Source organism: Crotalus tigris, unplaced genomic scaffold (assembly GCF_016545835.1).
Source record: "Crotalus tigris isolate CLP2741 ecotype Arizona unplaced genomic scaffold, ASM1654583v1 scf7180000019078.1875890, whole genome shotgun sequence".
NCBI lineage: Eukaryota > Metazoa > Chordata > Lepidosauria > Squamata > Viperidae > Crotalus > Crotalus tigris.
The window spans coordinates 114,291-132,661 of record NW_024097364.1 but is presented as its reverse complement, the minus strand read 5'-3'; the positions used below and the strand labels follow the sequence as shown (position 1 = coordinate 132,661).

Below are 18,371 nucleotides of genomic sequence, written 5' to 3'. Positions count from 1 at the left end.
TTTCTGAACCAGCCATCTGGTTATACAGCACACAGTTCAGACTCTGTGTGCTGTATAATAAAACATCAAAATATAAAAACTGTATATAAAAATTAAAATGTTAGAGTTAAAATTTATAGTTAATTTTAAAAAAAATATTTAAAAAAATTAAGGAGGCAAGAATAATTAAACCTTATTAAAAATTATTTCACAAAAGCAAAGGGCACCAACCAACTCCACTACTGTGTGCTCCTTTGGGGTCCCCCTGCAAGGTTGCAGAGCCATGTTTTAAGTTCTTTTTTGAAGGACAGGAGGGTGGGGAACCTGCCTCACATCTGGAAGGAGAATATTCCATAGAGTGGGGGCAGTGACAAAGAAGGCTCTCTCCTTGGACCCAACCAAACAGAATGCTTTAACTGATGGAATCTGCAACATACCTTTCCTGCCTGACCAGGTGGGACAGGGCAATGTGATAGGGCCAAGCTGATTTCACAGGTGGCCTGACTCCATGCCATGTAGGCCACAGGTCGGCAACCTGCAGCTCCGGAGCCGCATGCGGCTCTTTGAGCCTTCCCCTGTGGCTCCCAGCCTCCTCTGCCATTTGCAGAAAGAGACAGAGGCAGAGAGAGGCAATTACGCTTCCCTGCCCCCCCCTCTCTCTGTGTGTTTGTGTTTTTGTGTGTGTGTATGTATAAAAGAGAGTGCACTCACAGTGTTCTCTGAAGAGCTGAAAAGCTTACTGGGCGGAGCTCCTCCCTTTGCTGCGTCTCTGCAGGAAGCAGGAAGGGCAGGAGAGAGCTAGCTAGCCCAGCTAGGCTGACTCAGGAATTCTGGGAGTTGAAGTCCATGAGTCATAAAAGAGACGAGGTTGCCTACTCCTACGCTTGTTGGATAACAGCTTGAAGCTTGCCAGGTGAGCAGCAGATAGAAGAGGGGGGGGAGAGAAAGAGAGAGAGAGAGATGGAGGGAGAGAGAGAGAGAGAGGAAAGAGAGAGAGAGAAAGGAAGAGAGTGGGGGAAGAGGAGTGGCAGACCAAGGGCAGATAGAGAGGGAGGGGGAGAGAGAGAGAGACCCTTTTGACATCTAAAATGAACATAACACTGCATATATCCTTCTTTTACCTGTGTGTGTGTGTGTGTGTGTGTGTGTGTGTGTGTATATATATATACACACATACACACACACATATATATATATATATACACACACACACACATATATATATATACACACACACATACATACACACACACAAACACACACACACCTATAATAAAGGTAACAAAAGGATATATGCAGTATATATCTTCATTATCTTCATTTTAGATATCAAAAGGGTTTTGCGGCTCCCGGTGTTTTGTTTTTGGTGGGAAACAGGTCCAAGTGGCTCTTTGAGTGTTTTGGGTTGCATACCCCTGATGTAGGCTTTTATAGATTGTCACAACCAGCACCTTGAATTGGACATCAAAGCAAATTGGCATCATAACTGGTACACAACATAGAGTTGATCAGAAGCCCTCCTAGCCATGGCTCTTTCATGTGTTTGTCAGTTACCACACAAATAATTTGGGGTACACATAATATTCAATATAAATTATAGCTATTCTTGAGCAGTTCGTGATCATGGAAGTCCACATTCTGACTCTTGGTACTTCTTCCCATCAGTCATATTTTCATTTTCCCCTGGTCTTTGCACACCATTACTTTAGTTTACCGTAACTTGCTGTTGTGTTTCATCCACCTGGACATCCTTCCATATTACTAGATCAGAGGGGGAGAAAGTGGTATGTGTAAGAACATATTCCAGCTGTCCCTGTCCTCATTCTGGGATGGGCTTTTGCAGCAGGGGGAAAATAATTTTGGCTCCTGTGTTGTCATTAGTATGTGTGTTGTTTGCTTCTAATTGGCATTCCTTTTTATTGTTGGGAGTGCTCTGAAAGTTCTGCCCAGCAGTATCTGTAAGGTATCTGGGAGAATTTCAGTCTAGATTTCAGTGTTATCAAGACTTTGTATTCAAAAGTATTCAGTTCTGGCCACATTAGTTCTATCTCTGAGCAAAGCCCACTCTTACCTCTCCCTCTTCCCAGCCCTGGCAACAGCCTAAAATCAAAGGAACAGAAATTCACCAAGAGCAATCTCTGCTTCTGTATCTAGAAAGCACCTCAAGCAAGCAGCACTGTTTGCTTGAAGTGCTTTCTAGATACAGAATGAAACTATAAAGACCTGAAAATGTTCGTGACTATGCAAAATGATAGGAGATGCCCGAGCTTTCAACCATCAGACGAACCACCAAGATGCTTCTTGTGTGAGGAAGAGGGGATATCTGGGACAAGGTGCTGACATTGCTTTAGATGTGGATGGGAGGGGCACTTTAAGAAGGGATGCAGAGTACCCTGGAGCCTCCAACCCCTCCCAAAAACCCCATTCCCTAAGGGATTTTCTGCCCCTTACCGAGATCATGAGACTCAACATGTACAGTTCCAGGATAACCCCGACACACTATGACTAAACACTGAAGTAACCAAATGTCATGCCATCTTCACCGGCCTTACTATACCCTTAAGAAGCGGTCCTGAAGGTGAGCTCCTCCTGACCCTTACAATAGGAGGAAGGGATTACAAGTCTCAAGTCGACACTGGAGCAACATTATCCTTGATTACAGAGCCACTGTTTAAAGGATCAATGGTACCAGGGGCAAGGGACAATATTATCAGAGTGTGGTGGTGGTGGTGGTGGTGGATGTAATGTATTGGCCACAACTGTTTTAAATCACTTGCTTAATGTCTGACCTACATTGCTGTATTGTTTAACAGTTGCTGTTACTGAAAGCCAGACTGGCTGTCTCCTGATAATGAGGTTTGGGGTGGGAAACTGTTACTTTAAACCTATTGGTTGTCACCTAGAGGCTAACTGTATAAATAACTGTGCAGCAGCCTTTAGTGCTGCTTCTGTTCTGATTAATAAACTTGTTTGCTGTTTCAACACTCTGCCTCATTCAATGCCTAAAGAACCGAAGATATAACAGTGGGGGAAATAATACCTGTAGAATTCACCAATGATATGCAGGTGGAAATCAGTCCCTTTTCTCTGGATCATTCCTTCACAGTTTGTCTTCAATCTCCCATCATGCTGTTAGGCATATATCTTTTATGTAAATTGAGAGCTACCATAAAATGCTCCCCAGATAGGCTCACCTTAGAGATTCCAACCAAACAAATTCACTGCCTTGTTACCCAAGCCCCAATTAAGGAAAACCTATTGCACCCAGATATGCAAGACCTACCCCCTTCCCTCTGGAGATGGGACTCCACTGAGGTGGGCCTCCTAAAGAGTGCCACCCCAGTTAAGATACTGGTAAAAGCAGGGCCACCCCCATGCATATCCCAATATAAGATCCAGCTGGAAGCAGTTGAACCAATTAGGAAACTAATCAGGGCATACATAGCGCAAGGGATCCTCCGGAAGTGTACATCCCCATGTAACATTCCAATTTTCCCAGTAAGGAAACCCTGGCCCGATACAGAGGGGAACCCCATTTATCACTTCATGCATCATTTGTGCTTCATTAGTGCTTACGTAATACCAAGGGCTCCAATGATAGCCAACCCAGCCGCAATCATTAGTGATAAATATACATCAATATGATAAATCTTCAGTCAGTTAAAAATACAGATGGTGAGAGTCAGGAAGAGATTAAGGAAGTAAGATAAGGCAAAAATAGTTGGGTCTGAGAAAGGAAGAAGAGAAGCTATAAAAATATAAAGGAAATGGCTAGCCAGGAAGGTTGAATGGAGAATAAGGAAAATAAGCTAAATAAGATAAGAAGAGAGGCACATTGAATTGAAAAGCAGGAAAAGAACTTATTGTTTAAAATGGGGACATAAATATATCTGAGTTTAAAATAACCATTTCCATGTCTAATTTTTCTTATTCTTATTGTATAAGTGAATATGATTTAGTGTGTTATCAGGAAATGTGTATAGGCGGACGGAAAGAGTGTAACCTCATACTACCTCAGCCAATGGGGAAAGAGGAGGGCTGTAGCGGCCGGTGATAGGGATGAATAAAAGAAGGAGATATTTTGGGTTAAAACTTTGGAGAGAACCAAGCTTTGAAAGCTTCTCTCCCCGCTTATTGCAATAAACGAAACAAAAGGCCTTCACTGTGTCTTGGCTGGTTATTGGTCAGGCGAGCTTGCCTCTGGTCACGAAGGAAAGTAGCCAGGAGCACATGACATTAGTGACATTCCAGCCACAGCCAAGTACTTTACTGTAATTGATCTGTGCTCAGCTTGCTTCAGCATTCTGATAGACCAGGCTTTCCAATATCTATTTGCATTTGCCAAAACTTTCATATGGTAGATCATCATTACTTAGGTTCACACAACCATTTAAACCATAAAGCCTAGCCAATGAAACATGATTCCTGTGTTTACATATGTCCATCTAAGAGATTATCTAGTGATTCGTAGATATACTCAACAAAACAAGCCCATGAAACTAGGTCCCTCTTTCTTTAATGAAGGAAAGCAGTGCTCTTCACCCTCAATAGTTTTCCATTTGAGAGTTGTAATGCACCCTCAATGCACTGCTCTTGCTCTTGATCCTGTAGTGCTCTGACACTCTAGATCACACACCCTGTATCACCCTTTGGATTCAAAAGCAGTATGAAAGGTACTTTAGACTAAACAGGGGGTGCTCATGCATGCCTTTAAGCAGCTATATCTTTTCCCAGGATCATGCAGCTATCCTCCACAGATGTGGGATACCAGGAAATCACATGTTTCATTTCAGAAATGGAGACAGTTGCTGTATGCATTTCCTGATAAGAACCATCTTATCAGGAAATCTTTTTTATCTATGGCTCTAAAAACATTGCCTAACCCTAACAGAAAATATTTCGAGGAAATGAAAGATAGTGATATACTGTAGATTTTCTTCAGCCTTTCCTTTATTCCAGTGGTTCTCAACCTTTCTAATGCCGTGACCCCATAATACAGTTCCCCATGTTGTGGTGACCCCCAACCACTTATACATCACCGGGTGCCAGGGCGTGGCCAAAGAAAAGGGGGAAAAAATGGCGGACAGCCTTGTTTGGCGACCCCCGTGAAATGGTCATTCGGCCCCAAATGGGGTCCCGACCCATAGGTTGAGAACCACTGCTTTATTCTAAAATAAAATACTGTGTTGGAGAGTTTTTGTTTTCTCCAAGTTTGTTCATCTTTTCAAAAAAATACAAAACAAAACAAGGAGGGGGAACAGCAAAACATTTTTCTCCGTTTTTTTTCTCTATTCTCTAACTCCCCCCCCCCCACGCTCCCAGCTTTCATGTCATCTCTAGCTCCACTCCATTATTTGAGAATAATCCCAAAGGGGAATACAATAAAGCAGATAAATTAGAAAAGTTGAAAGCACAATCAATGTATATTGCAATAATGACAAAAATAACCCCCAAACTCAGCAGAATTGCATCCTAACTATAACAGGATGGGGGAGGGGATACATGTTTCTTTCATATTATTTGTGAGAATTCATTTTTTTCTTTTCTGATCTCTGATTTTTCTTTAAAATATTTTTTTTAATCCTCTAGCTCCCAGAAATCAGGGATCAGAGGGGCAAGCTGTTTGGCAGATGCTTATATAAAGGGGACAGGGTGTGGATAGCTACAGTAAATATGTGATTCAGCGAACAAGCTGTCGTCCGGGTCTTCATATTGAGTATTATTGTTTATATAATACTAGACATTTATAAGAATAAATCGGTATAGTTACAACTGACTTTTGGTAAAACAGTAATATTCCTTTAAATAATTAACATAGTTGATAGCATAGCAACTATTTCCAATCATCAAGCTTAATAATAATAATAGTAGTAAAGTTGGAAGAGACCTTGGAGGTCATCTAGTCCAACCCCCTGCTCGGGCAGGAAACCCTACACCATTTCGGACAAATGGCTGTCCAGTCTCTTCTTAAAAACTTCCAGTGTTGGAGCATTTACTGCTTCTGGAGGCAAGCTGTTCCACTGATTAATTGTTCTCACTGTCAGGAAGTTTCTCCTTAGTTCTAGGTTGCTTCTCTCCTTGATTAGTTTCCACCCGTTGCTTCTTGTCCTGCCTTCAGGTGCTTTGGAAAATAGCTTAATTCCCTCTTCTTTATGGCAGCCCCTGAGATATTGGAATACTGCTATCATGTCCCCCCTTGTCCTTCTCTTCGTTAAACTAGACATACCCAATTCTAGCAACCGTTCCTTATATGTTTTAGCCTCCAGTCCCCTAATCATCTTTGTTGCTCTTCTCTGTACTCTTTCTAGAGTCTCAACATCTTTTTTACATCGTGGTGACCAAAACTGGATGCAGTATTCCAAGTGTGGCCTTACCAAGGCATTGAAGAGTGGTATTAATACTTCACTGATAAAATTTTCCCCAGGTTTTATTCTCCTTCATCTCTAACGTTAATCTGTCCATTTCTGCACAATCTAGGATTTTCAAAATTATAATCTGGTCTGATGGTAGGTTTTCATTTTTCCAAAATTGAGCGAATACTATTCTTGCAGCTGTCAATACATGTAATATTAAATAAGCTACAGATTCATATTGATCATGACTTGAAAAATCATTTTAATTTTTTTTCCAGGAATCTAGGTTATACCAGTGGTGGCGAACCTATGGCATGCGTACCAGAGGCCGCACTTGGAGCCCTCTCTGTGGGCACGCGCGCCGTTGCCCCAGCCCCACCTCCGCCCATGGCCCATCCTTACCAGCAGCCCCCCTGGAGGAGAGTCGCCCACGGGCACGGCCTGCACGGAGCAGCGCAGCTAAGGACATAGCCAGGCAGCAGGAACAAGACTCTGCCCTCGCGCCCCATAGTGTGCAGATGATGCTGCGGAGTGTGGGCGGAGAGCATGGCTTCCATGGTGCTGCAGGGCTGCCTGGGCAATTTGCTGCGGCAGGCCATGGAGGTGGTGCGTAGCCCTGTGGGCGGGTGGGCGGGGCAGAGGGTGGGCGGGGCCGGAGCAGGCAGGGCGGGAGGCGGAGCGGGGGCGGTTTTGGGGCACTTGGTCTCTAAAAGGTTTGCCATCACTGGGTTATACATTTTGTTATATTACAACATTTGCAGCCTACCTAAGAGCAGTGTTTTCTGGCTGGTTTATAGCAACAGAATATTAAAATACAACAACAACAACTATAACAACTATAATAAAACTAAAACATTACAATTTCAACTGCAGTATCTTTAAAAGAACCCAGAACAGCTACATTTTGTGAATTAAAAGTTCAGAGAAGTCAATATGCAAGAATTTGCATATTTCATATTCATCAGATACTGGAAGCAACACTGTGCAACTCATGCTATTCTATTCTTTTACTGTTGCTACTTCCTTCTCTGTGGGTCAATATTGAGCAAATTGGGACATTACCAAAATTGCTGGGAATATTTACAAATAATGTTCCTGTTGCAGACACGAATGGTGTGTCAGGTAGCTTAGGGGAGGAGTGAACCCATTCTTGAAACATTTAAGCCAATCAGTTGAAAAAGAGTAGATAACTCTATGGTATTTAAAGGTGGGTAATTTGTTTAGGGCACAGAATACGTTGGAAAGCAAATCCTTGCTGTTAAAGGTAAGTTTGTACTTTTTTTTAACAAGGGAAGGAGGGAATACCCTAAGGACATTCTTCTCTGAGAATCTGTTCGGTAGAACAACATCAAGGGGCTTCTGATTGTATTGCCAAGTTACAGTTTGCTTGCTTATTGATTTGATTTTTTTCAACATAGAAGATTAATTTGACTAAATAAATTGATGAAATGCTGTAATTTACAATTAAAAACTCAGTAGAACTGTTGACTTCAGAAGTGAAATATCTGTCATGGTTTATTTGGACTTTGCTACAGATTCATATTGATCATGACTAGAAAAATCATTTTAATTTTTTTTCCAGGAATCTAGTGGTTATTACATTTTGTTATACTGCAATATTTGTAGCCTATCTAAGAGCAGTGTTTTCTGGCTGGTTTATAGCAACAGACTATTAAAATGCAACAACAACAACAATAACAACAATAATAAAACTAAAACATTAAAATTTCAACCGCAGTATCTTTAAAAGAACCCAGCACAGCTACATTTTATGAATTAAAAGTTCAGAGAAGTCAATATGCAAGAATTTTCACAGCCTTCATCAGATACTGAAAGCAACACTGTGCAAGAAAAACATTGATGGCTTCTCCCTGAGTGGAAATTCCATCATGGGGCCCATAACAGTCAACATCTAATTAAATAGAAGAATGAGAGATGAACCTGCAAGAATTTATATGACAATGATATGATTTTTCAAGTAGCTTGGATAAATAAGTAAATAAATAAATATTTGATTTTTCCTTCCCCAATTTATAATTGATTTATGTAAGAAATCCTTATCTCTGAGATCTTTTTTTCATCAATTAAACTGCATCAAATTCATTGGTGAATTTATAAATACATTAGTAATTTTTCTCCATATATTGCATTTAATTAATATTTTCCTTAATTACAGATTATGGGGTAATGGAGAGGGTTATATATGTAGACGTGCACAGACTTCTTTCTCTCTGAATGTTGGGTAAAGTGAGCAGGCCTGGGGAGGAAAGAAAGATATAGGAATAAGGGGGCTCTGAAAGTACCGTGTCAGAGTGAATGATTACAACGTATTTTTTTTCTGCAGGAATTCTGCATCACTAAGATGAAGAAACTCTTCATATTCCTGCTATTTACTCTATTGCTTTCTGAAAAATATGCAAATGCTCAGACATGTGAAATTGATAGTGTGATTGAACTGAAGACTAAGAATTTAATTGCTTCCGCAGGTATTTTTTTTAAATTTTATTTATTTATATCCCTCCTTTATTAGTTTTTTAAATAACTCAAGGTGGCAAATATGCCTAATACTCCTTCTTCCTCCTATTTTCCCACAACCACAACCCTGTGGCTGAGTTGGCTGAGAAATGACTGGCCCAAAGTCACCCAGCTGGCTTCCATATTAAGGCAGGATTGAAACTTTCTTGACACAAAGGTGCTTTTTCAAGAGGCAATTAGACTTTGTTGTTTTTTCCTTTGAAGACATTTCGCTTCTCATTCAAGAAGCTTCTTCAGTTCTGACTGACTGGTGGGGAATGGAGGGACTTATACTCCTTGCAGACAGATGGTTATTTGCATTCTTTTAGAGAGTTGTTGAGACCACCTGGAGGTTTATCTGTATCCTCAAGGTGTGGAGCCTTCTTGGAACTGCTAAAAGGACTGTGTGGTCTCCATACCGATTTGCAATACTCAGGTGACCTTGAGGACACAGATAAACCTCCAAGTGGCCTGCTGCCTGCAAAGAGTATAAATCCTTCCTTTCCTCACCATCCAGTCAGAGCTGAAGAAGCTTCTTGGATGAGAAGTGAAATGTCTTCAAAGAAAAAACAAGAAAGTCCAGTTGCCTTTTGAAAAAGCACCTTTGTGACAACTATGACCTGGATGACTGAGAATCTCCATAGACACCCTCAGTTCCCTGGTTTCTCCCTGTATTTATCAAATTTCTACACTCCCTATTATACTTGCATGCCTCTGGCCATTTTACAGAATAAACCGTAAAATGATATGAAAGCTATAGGTTAAAAACAAGTTAAAAAGGAGATTAAGGCAAATTTGAAAGGGACAATTACAAAGTAAACAAGGCAGATTGAACACCTTCAGACCATCAATCACTCCCGAGATTGAACAGCACTCTAGGACCTGCAGGTAAGTTGGCAGAGCTGGGTCTTAATGTTCTTCCAGAAGGCCAGGAGGCTGGGGATTTGCCTTGCCTCTGGCGGTAAGCTGGTCTGTGGGCCGGGGACAACAGCAGAGAAGGCTCTCTTCTTGAACCCCGCCAGTCAAAGTTCTTTAATAAAAAGGGATACATAACATGCCGAACCTACCTGCCCATGGTGGGACAAGTGGATGAAATTGCACACATCACCTATCTTAGACATGAGTCATGCACTTCAGATCTCTTCTCTAAATCAGAGCAGAAAAAAAGGGGGGGAGATTAGCAATATAAGTATATTGAATTTGCTCGTGTGGTTAGTGATTTTCTTTCCTTTTAGATAGGAGTAAAGGCTGCCTTTTAAAAAAAGTCCCATATTATTTTGTTTAACACTTAGTGTTCTCATATCAGTGAAATCTGAAGCAATTAAATGCAGGGTGTCAAAGAGCAAATCCACACAGCCTCCTTGTCCTGGTGTCAGGATAGTTCACTAACCATTTTCAGAGGAAGGGTCTGCACGCCACAGCCTTCCTCGCCATTGTCCATTTGCAGCTGGTACAGCCAGAGGATGGACTTAGACACTGCTCTAAATGTAACTTAGACACTGTTCTAAGTGTGGTGCTTTTCCTCTTCTCCTATCATCAGATGCTTCCTGTAGGCAACATAGTGTGTGTTGCAGTGCATGGGAGAGGCAGCTGGCAACAATCTGTTCTCTGTTGGCACATGGGTGGTTGAAACTGACTTTGCTGATTTTTTGAGGGATCAGGCTCTTCCATCTGGAAGGTGTGCAGCCACTTTTTGCAGTCATTTTTAAAAACTTTTATAACTGGGTTGGTAACCAGACCAGTGGCTGAAACTGATTAGCCTGTTCTTGGTTAACATTTCTGTTTGGAAGGAATCATCTTTTGTACTTGTGTACCTACCTGGCAGGAATTCCCAAAGCCCTGGTTCATGTCTTTCTTCCCTTAATCTTTCCCCCCTACCACCAGAAAAAAGCACAACGTTTTTTATTATTTGTAAAAAAATTGTAACATGTACCTTTGTAATGGGGTTCAGATTAAACAATTAGGCATCACAGAATAGCACAGTCATTAAACAAATCATCATAATAAAGGAAATAATAAAATGGGTCTCTTCAAAACTTTGCATACCCCTGACTTTTGGAGCTGATAGAGCTCCCACGTTTAAACTTCCCCAAATTCTAGCTTTTCAAGAGCATTTATTCAGCAGCTGCCGAAAGCACTTGGTTCCACCTAGTGGTCAGGAGGTGGAAAAACTGGTATTTTCAAGTTCAGGTGACCATATGACAAGAAAGAAAGGAGGGGAAGACAGGGAAAAAAATGTAGCGCTTAGAGGAGTGTTGTGCATGCCAACTGGAGGAGGCTTTTAATGTGGTGGATTATATTGGATAGGACTGTTAAGGTTTTTCAGCTCAGAATCCTAATGAATCCCAATGAGATTCTGAACACGAGGCCACTGGAAAAAACATAGTTTTTTATTCCTTTGATCAAAGTAATAAGCTGGGTGTCCCAATCTCTTGTCACACGCACACACGCTGTGAGACAGAGGAGAATGAACACGCCCTAATCAAAAAGGCTCTGCCTTTTATAACTAATACACATTTTTTTTCTTAACATTGCAAGGTTCCTGTGTATTTAAAGATTTCTTTTGAATTTCCTTACCTACATGTTGCAATTCTGCATCTCTAAGCTCTGAATACACAGTAGCTCAATAGCTGGCAATTATAACAAGAGGATCAAGAATCCATTTCTCCTACTTGCAATAGATAGCTATTTCCCCCTTTCTTCATGCCTTTCAGATAGACGTAGAAAGCGAAGTCTTGATGTTTTTAATTTTGATAAGTGGATGCTATGCTAATCATTTAGCTAATATTTTATAGTGTTTTCATATATCAATTTGCTGTAGATCTATGTTTTATTTTTTTATTTTTTTAAAAAAAACACATTTTGCATACCCCCCCCAATAGGATCCAATCCAATGGAAAGAGTATATTTCAATAACTTATATGTCTAATAGTTGCTAAACTGATGGCTTAGTTAACATAGTCTCACAAGAAAAAAATAGATGCAGAGCAACCTCTCACCTTAAATTATAGCATGTCTCTAAGGTCAGGTACAGGTTCCTCAATGCATATTTAGCAGACTTAGAGCACTTTATTCTGAATTTCATCTCACCTATTAAGAAAGTTTTATTCCTTCCTTCCTTCTCATGGTCCTTTCCTTTCCTTTCCTTTCCATTTATCCTCTCAGGACTAGCCTGGGACCTTCCCCATGTTCAGTCTTAAAGTTGTCATGGTTGGATACCCTTGTCCTAGAGCTTTAATAATTATTGGTTTCATTTTCCAGTGTCTTCAGCTCTGTCGAAGATGCAGCTGACTTGCCAAAGTGTGTCTGGTCAAGGTGCTTTTGCCGTTTGTCCATCAGGTGAGAACTAATAACTTGTGGGAGAAGATCAGGAGCTAAGAGAAGAGGATTAGGTGAAAAGAAAAACTCCCTATCAAACCGTTTTCTCTGACATCTGCCAGACTTGTGTATGCATGGGTACAAAATGCAAACTAAACTAGGCTGCTGCAGGAATCTACTTAGCTTGGCATTTATATCATAATTGTTCCAAACTCTCAAAGTGATGCAGATCTGCATAACCTTCATCTTTTTAAACTTTCTCTTCTTTTCCTTCTTCCTTTTTAGGATTTATACCCACTTCATGTGCCTGTGGAATGGCTTGTGGATCTTGGGATATTCGTCAGAACTCAGTTTGTCACTGCCAATGTGCACGTATTGACTGGACTTCAGCCCAGTGCTGCAAAATATCTGTTGGCTCCTAAGCTGCTTTAATGGCAGGTTGGCTCCAGTTTCTGTGCACAATAAAAGTATGAATCAATAATTCCATGAATTGTTCTATACAACTTGAATTTCTATCCAGTGTGGATCTATAATCTTATAAATGGCTAACTGTTGTATTGTGTGTGTGTGTGTGTGTGTGTATGTATGTGTATCTGTGTGTCTGTGTGTCTGTGTTTGTGTCTCTGTGATCTCAAACTGGAAGCAAGTGCCGGTTTCTTTATCCTGTTGGAACCCTCTTACATACAGAATGACAAAAGTCAGTTTTGGCTCCTAACATGTTCTCCCCATATTCTTTTTTTTAATATCCAAGTCTTTTATTAATTTTCCAATATTGCATTTACATATTTGAAAAGTAGTGTGGCAGTTGAGTATCGTAATTCCATTCCATTTAAATATCATCAGTACAAATCTCAAAGTATTACAATAACCAATTCCCTCTCTTTATTGATAGAATAAGAACCAATACAGTTCTTATTCTATCAATAAACAAAAGAGAGAGAGAAGATCATATTTTTTCCAGATGCCCTTCACACGTGAAGAGGGAGATCAAGGTTTCCAATGATGTATTATTCACCAAGTAATTCAAGAATAAAAGTATTTAAATAGCTAGAAAGCCAAGTTTTTATCTGGAAAATATAGCTAAATAAGAAATCCATATGGTTGAAATGATGAATGCAGAGTAATAAAGAATGATGAAAACTTTTGCCAACTTCATTAATCCATGATAAAAAAAGTCAACATTTCCCTCCATCATTGCCCTCAGTTAAAGCTAATCCTTCCTTGTCCAATTATCATGATAAAAAAGTCTTTCTTCTCTTCCCGAGTAGATTTTATATGCCTTATCAAGCCAAATGTGGGAGAAAAGCCTCCATTATCCAATAAAAGTTTAACCTTTTCTAGCATCTTAATCAGTTTATTTTTCTTTAATTTATAGGTCTTGTCTAACCAGCTATGCTTTGATAAAGCAATTAAATGAAAGACCAGATGACCTGAAAGTCTGTAAAACTTTAATTACATCCTAATAAATGTAATATGGGACCTGAAGGGTTGAATACATAATTCTTCCAGACTGAGTTTGAAAGGGCTGTTACTCGGTATATGGATTCCTGGAATCATTGCATCTCTAGGTTGAGTGTTCTTAGTTCTACATTTTAAATATAAAGGGAAAGTATCACTTTCTTTCCTTTTTTTCTTGAGAAAATAATTGCATTAAAGGAACAGGGAACTGATACCGAATATAAAATATATTATGCTGTGACCTTTCCTGATCAAACAGATGAACTATCCAGGGGATTGAATCAATAAACAGCCATCGAAGCAAATTGATCTGTATTGAAATAGAAAGGTGTATCCCATATTGACCAATAGTATGTTCACAAGGGATCCTGGAGCAATGTATGTTGCAAATCCAAGTTAATTCTTAAGGTCTTTCTCACAATTGCATTAAAATACTCTGATCTTCAAAGTGGCACAATAATATGCAAGCATATTTTGCTCCAATTGCTGGAGCCCACCTTTTTTAATTTATTTATTCATTCAGTTTATGTAGCTGCCCATTTCATTGGTGACTCTAGGTGATTAATGAGTCTTTCTGCTTCAGTAATAAGAGCCATACTTGATGGCTCTGTCTTTACAGTTTTAATGTGGGTCAAATTCTAGTGCCTTGGATTCCCCTTCATTGAAATGTGATTAGCTAGCAGGAAAATGTCTAGCAATCACTCTGCTTAACCCAGGAGAGAGACCGACCCAAGGTCACCCAGCTGACTTTGTGCCTAAGGCAGGATTAGCACTCATGATCTCCTGGTTTCTACCCTGGTGCCTTAAACACTACACCAGATTGACTCTCTGAGGTGGCTTATATCTTATAAAATCAGAAACTTGAAATAAAACCATAACATAACAACACTAAAACCATAACAATAATAAACACATCAGTATAAACAACTGGATTAGCCATTGAAATAAATCCTTACCCAGATACAGATATTTTCAAAAATATTTGACACATGTCTAGTGTTCATAAAATGTGGACAACCCATGAAAGGATAAGTTCAATGTCATTTTTCTGTACCTGAAATGGGGAAGGTGAAGATGACTTCTGTCTAAGTTAATCACTCGAGGTCAGCCATGAAAGATTCACCCAAGTTCATCCAAGATTCTCACTACTGTATGTATGGCAGAGTTCATTATACCATTCACTAAGTTAATTATGGATGAAGGTTGAGTGCTTCTGCCCTGTTACATTTAGCACAAGTTTGAAGAACTGTGTTTTCATGCTTCATCACTTCTACTTCTCGTTCCAAATCTAATTTGGGTATGACTGCTGATCAATTGGAAAATTACCACTTGCAGAGTTTTTAAAAAAATGTAAATTAACCTTTAATCATATCCTTGGCTATTTCTCAGAGCTCATATTTATTCTAATTGCATGTGTTATTATCCAGAGATAAACTTACCCAGTGAGTGGCTTTATACAGTGCTCCAGAAAGTAGATGTATCTCTCAACTAAGCTTCAAAACACAGATAACACAGAATAACAGAGCTAGAAGGGACCATGGAGGTCTTCTAGACCAACCCCCTGCTCAATCAGGAAACCCTATATCAGTGATTTAGAGACTGAGTGTCCAAACTGCAACCTAAAACCCACTTATGCATCTTTGGGTGCCGGGTGGGTGTGGCCCATTGGGTGGGCTTGGCTGCGGTGTAACGGCAGACTGGGTGGGACTAAAAAATTTAATCAATCAATTCCAACTTTGCAAGATCTTTTTTTCCCGTGAGAAGTTGAAATTGACTGATTGAACCTTTTTTTTTTTTTTTTGCACACAGCGGCGGAGGCCTAAAGCGAAAAGGTTTTATACAACCCAGTTGAAGGTCTAGGACTGGGGCGACGGTATGCGTGCCCACAGAGAGGGCTCTGAGTGCCATCTCTGGCACCCGTGCCATAGGTTCACCACCATTGCCCTATACCATTTCAAACAAGTGACTGTCCAGTCTTAAAAGCTTCCAGTGTTGGAGCACCCACAGCTTCTGGAGGCAAGTTGTTCTGTTAGGAAATTTCTCCTTATTCTAGGTTGGTTCAAAATTAGCCAATAGTTACTTCACAGAAATTAATATTTCAATTCATTATACTTTGGAAACTTTCTTCTCTTTTTTCCACCATTATCCAGATTGTTCCCATTTACTTCCAGTGGCATGGCACAGCTTTAATTATCAAACAGGCTCTCTTGCTCTATCATAGCCACTTTCTCTTTCAATTTCCTTTTCCTCAAAAATACATACTGATATCAATCTTTTCCTCAAATTTGATAACATAGCATCTAGTTACCCAGATTCTTAAACAAGCAGGAAGTCATTAATTTGTGGGGGGAAGTACTTTTTATTTATTTCAAGTTTTCAACTTATTGAAACTTCTTCCTCCTATTCAATGCTTTTCAAAAGCAGGAAGTAGGAAAACAGGAAAGAAACAGAGTAAATATAAGTGGAAATTCAAAATCTGCTAAGTGTATACTAGCTACTGCAATTCTACTAGATGGACCAGATACTGGAAACTGAAAACAGATAGTTATAATCTTTAGCAAATGACTTTCTCCTACAAATATGATTGGCACTACCATGGCTGAATTTTGTTTTGGGGAAACAAAGTAGGTATATTGAAGCCAATATGTACCGAATTTCAGTCTTGATTCTGATGTGAGAGTTTTTAGGAAAGGCAAATTGAGTATTAGTATATTTGATTCTAGGGAGCACCAAGTTGCAGTATGGGTTGCTCAAGTTTGCATGGAAGAAAAACAGAAATAAGAAATCTGGATTCATCAGTTTTGCAAATACTACGTATGAACATTAACATCTCCACTATGTCTATCTTGTTCTCGAGATAGATCCTCTCATCAGTATAGGATCATTCAGCTATAGAAGTACAAAAACTGAAATCCAGACATTGAAATATTGAGATGTGCAAGATGAATAATAGATCCAGCTGTACTTCTAGACATCTTTGAGAAATTAAATGTATTTCCATAACCTTTAAAAGAAATCAGTATATTTTACTGGCTGTTCGCCATCCTTCATTTGCAATATGTCTTATTCAGGATTAATCATGGGCTACAGTTCCTATTCAGGGAAGCGGGTAGATAATTGTGAACTTGCCTCTCTTAAATGATGCACATTATATGTGATTAGTGGGAGTAAAGTACTCCATGTCTAAGAACATCCTCATGCTTTTTGGTAAAATAGTTACATGCATTATGTAGATAGAGAGTAAAATATTTGATTTGGAAAGAAAAAATGTTAAAAATTTGAGAGCGAGTTACTTTTTATGTGGCAGCTGTTCACCGCAGGCACTTCCAGTTTAGCTAAAATTAAAATGTGTTTTTTCCAATGTAGTTATTGCTGTTTCTTAACACAAAAGAAATTTAGAGGTATCTTTGCTCTCCCCATAAGTTTTATTTGCCATTTCTTTATCCCTCACCTGGATGATCAAGGGCTGCCATGAAATCAGACAATTGATTGTTTATCTCATAACTAACTTAGGTCAGCTGGAAAAACACTGAGAAGAACTTAACTCATTCAAAGAGATTTCACTTTAGTGAACTCACAGTAAATGAGGATGGGAAATTCCAAGATTCTGTATTTACCCAGACTAGCATTAAAAATACCTTACTGGAATATGTGTACTACTCTCTTTAAGCAGGCAGTTGCTGGTGAAATAGCCTGAGCTGGTAAAAGGTATTTTGCGTCACAAAACTCACTCAAGCTTTTAATGTTAAAGATGGATTCATCTTCCAAAATACACATATAAACATTAATTGTACCACTGAAATTCCCTTATACATATTTAAAACAAAATATTCCTTTAAATGCTCCTTAAATTTCTAAACATACACTTCTTATCTAAAGTTTTCATTTCATGATGACAAAGAAAGAGGGATAAATTTATGTACAATATTAGGGAGATTGAATGAAAATTTTAGATAAGTAGTGCATGCTTAGAAACTTAAGGAGCATTTAAAGGAATATTTTGTTTTAAATAGTATAAGGGAATTTTAATGGTACAAACAATGTTTATATGTGTGTTTTTGATGGTGATAATAAAGAAAGATGGATAAACTTTATATAATATAGGTATGATATTAGTAAATATTGTTTAGCTTTTTGAATAATTTATACTTAAAGTTTATAATATTTTAATGGTGGATTAGATTCTAACTAATTCACTTTATATGCAATATGATATTTTGTAATGTTATTAAGTTAGGGAGGTGATCGGTTTATTAATTGTGAAAGAAACGGAAGTTTTGAATTATAGATATGGATAAATTTTATACAATATAAGTATGATATAAGAGAATACCATCTAGCTTTTGAATAATTTACATTTAATTTTCCTCTTTCTGTTCTTTATATATAATGGAGTTAAAGTATTTTACAATTTGTTTACTGATTGTAACTATATTTGTTTAAGGTTTATTTGAGTTTAAAAAATTTTTTTTTCTTTTTTTTCTTTTAAGTTCTAGTTAAGCCTGTATTCAGCTCTGGGAAGATTGGGGGAGGGTTTTGGGGTGGGTTGGGAGGGACTGGGGAAGGGGATTTTACTGTAAAAATTTTTAAAATTTTCAATTAAAAAAAAAGATGGATTCATCTTTAACATTAGAAGTTCATACTCTTCCAGGTATGAACTTGGACAGGGAGTTAATTGATACGGAACAACCCTGTCCCCGGCAATCTAAAAATTATAGGGCTATCAGTGCATATAGCATAGATGTGTGT

The 18,371-nt window shown here is 38.9% G+C and overlaps 1 protein-coding gene across 3 annotated transcripts; it reads left to right on the top strand.

Moving 5' to 3' along the window:
- Positions 1–7,454: 7,454 nt before the first annotated feature.
- RETN (resistin) lies at positions 7,455–13,644 on the top strand. 3 transcript variants are annotated; one of them, XM_039359548.1, is made up of 5 exons: positions 7,455–7,596; positions 8,677–8,818; positions 12,108–12,185; positions 12,450–12,602; positions 13,540–13,644. In XM_039359548.1, exons 2-4 carry the CDS (start codon positions 8,695–8,697, stop codon positions 12,584–12,586), a joined length of 339 nt encoding a protein of 112 aa, XP_039215482.1. In that variant the 5' UTR covers positions 7,455–7,596; positions 8,677–8,694; the 3' UTR covers positions 12,587–12,602; positions 13,540–13,644. The 3 variants fall into 3 exon arrangements, with proteins under 3 accessions (XP_039215482.1, XP_039215481.1, XP_039215480.1); XM_039359547.1 differs by having other exon boundaries at positions 12,450–12,631; positions 13,540–13,642; XM_039359546.1 differs by lacking the exon at positions 13,540–13,644 and having other exon boundaries at positions 12,450–12,650.
- The last annotated feature ends 4,727 nt before the right edge of the window (positions 13,645–18,371 follow it).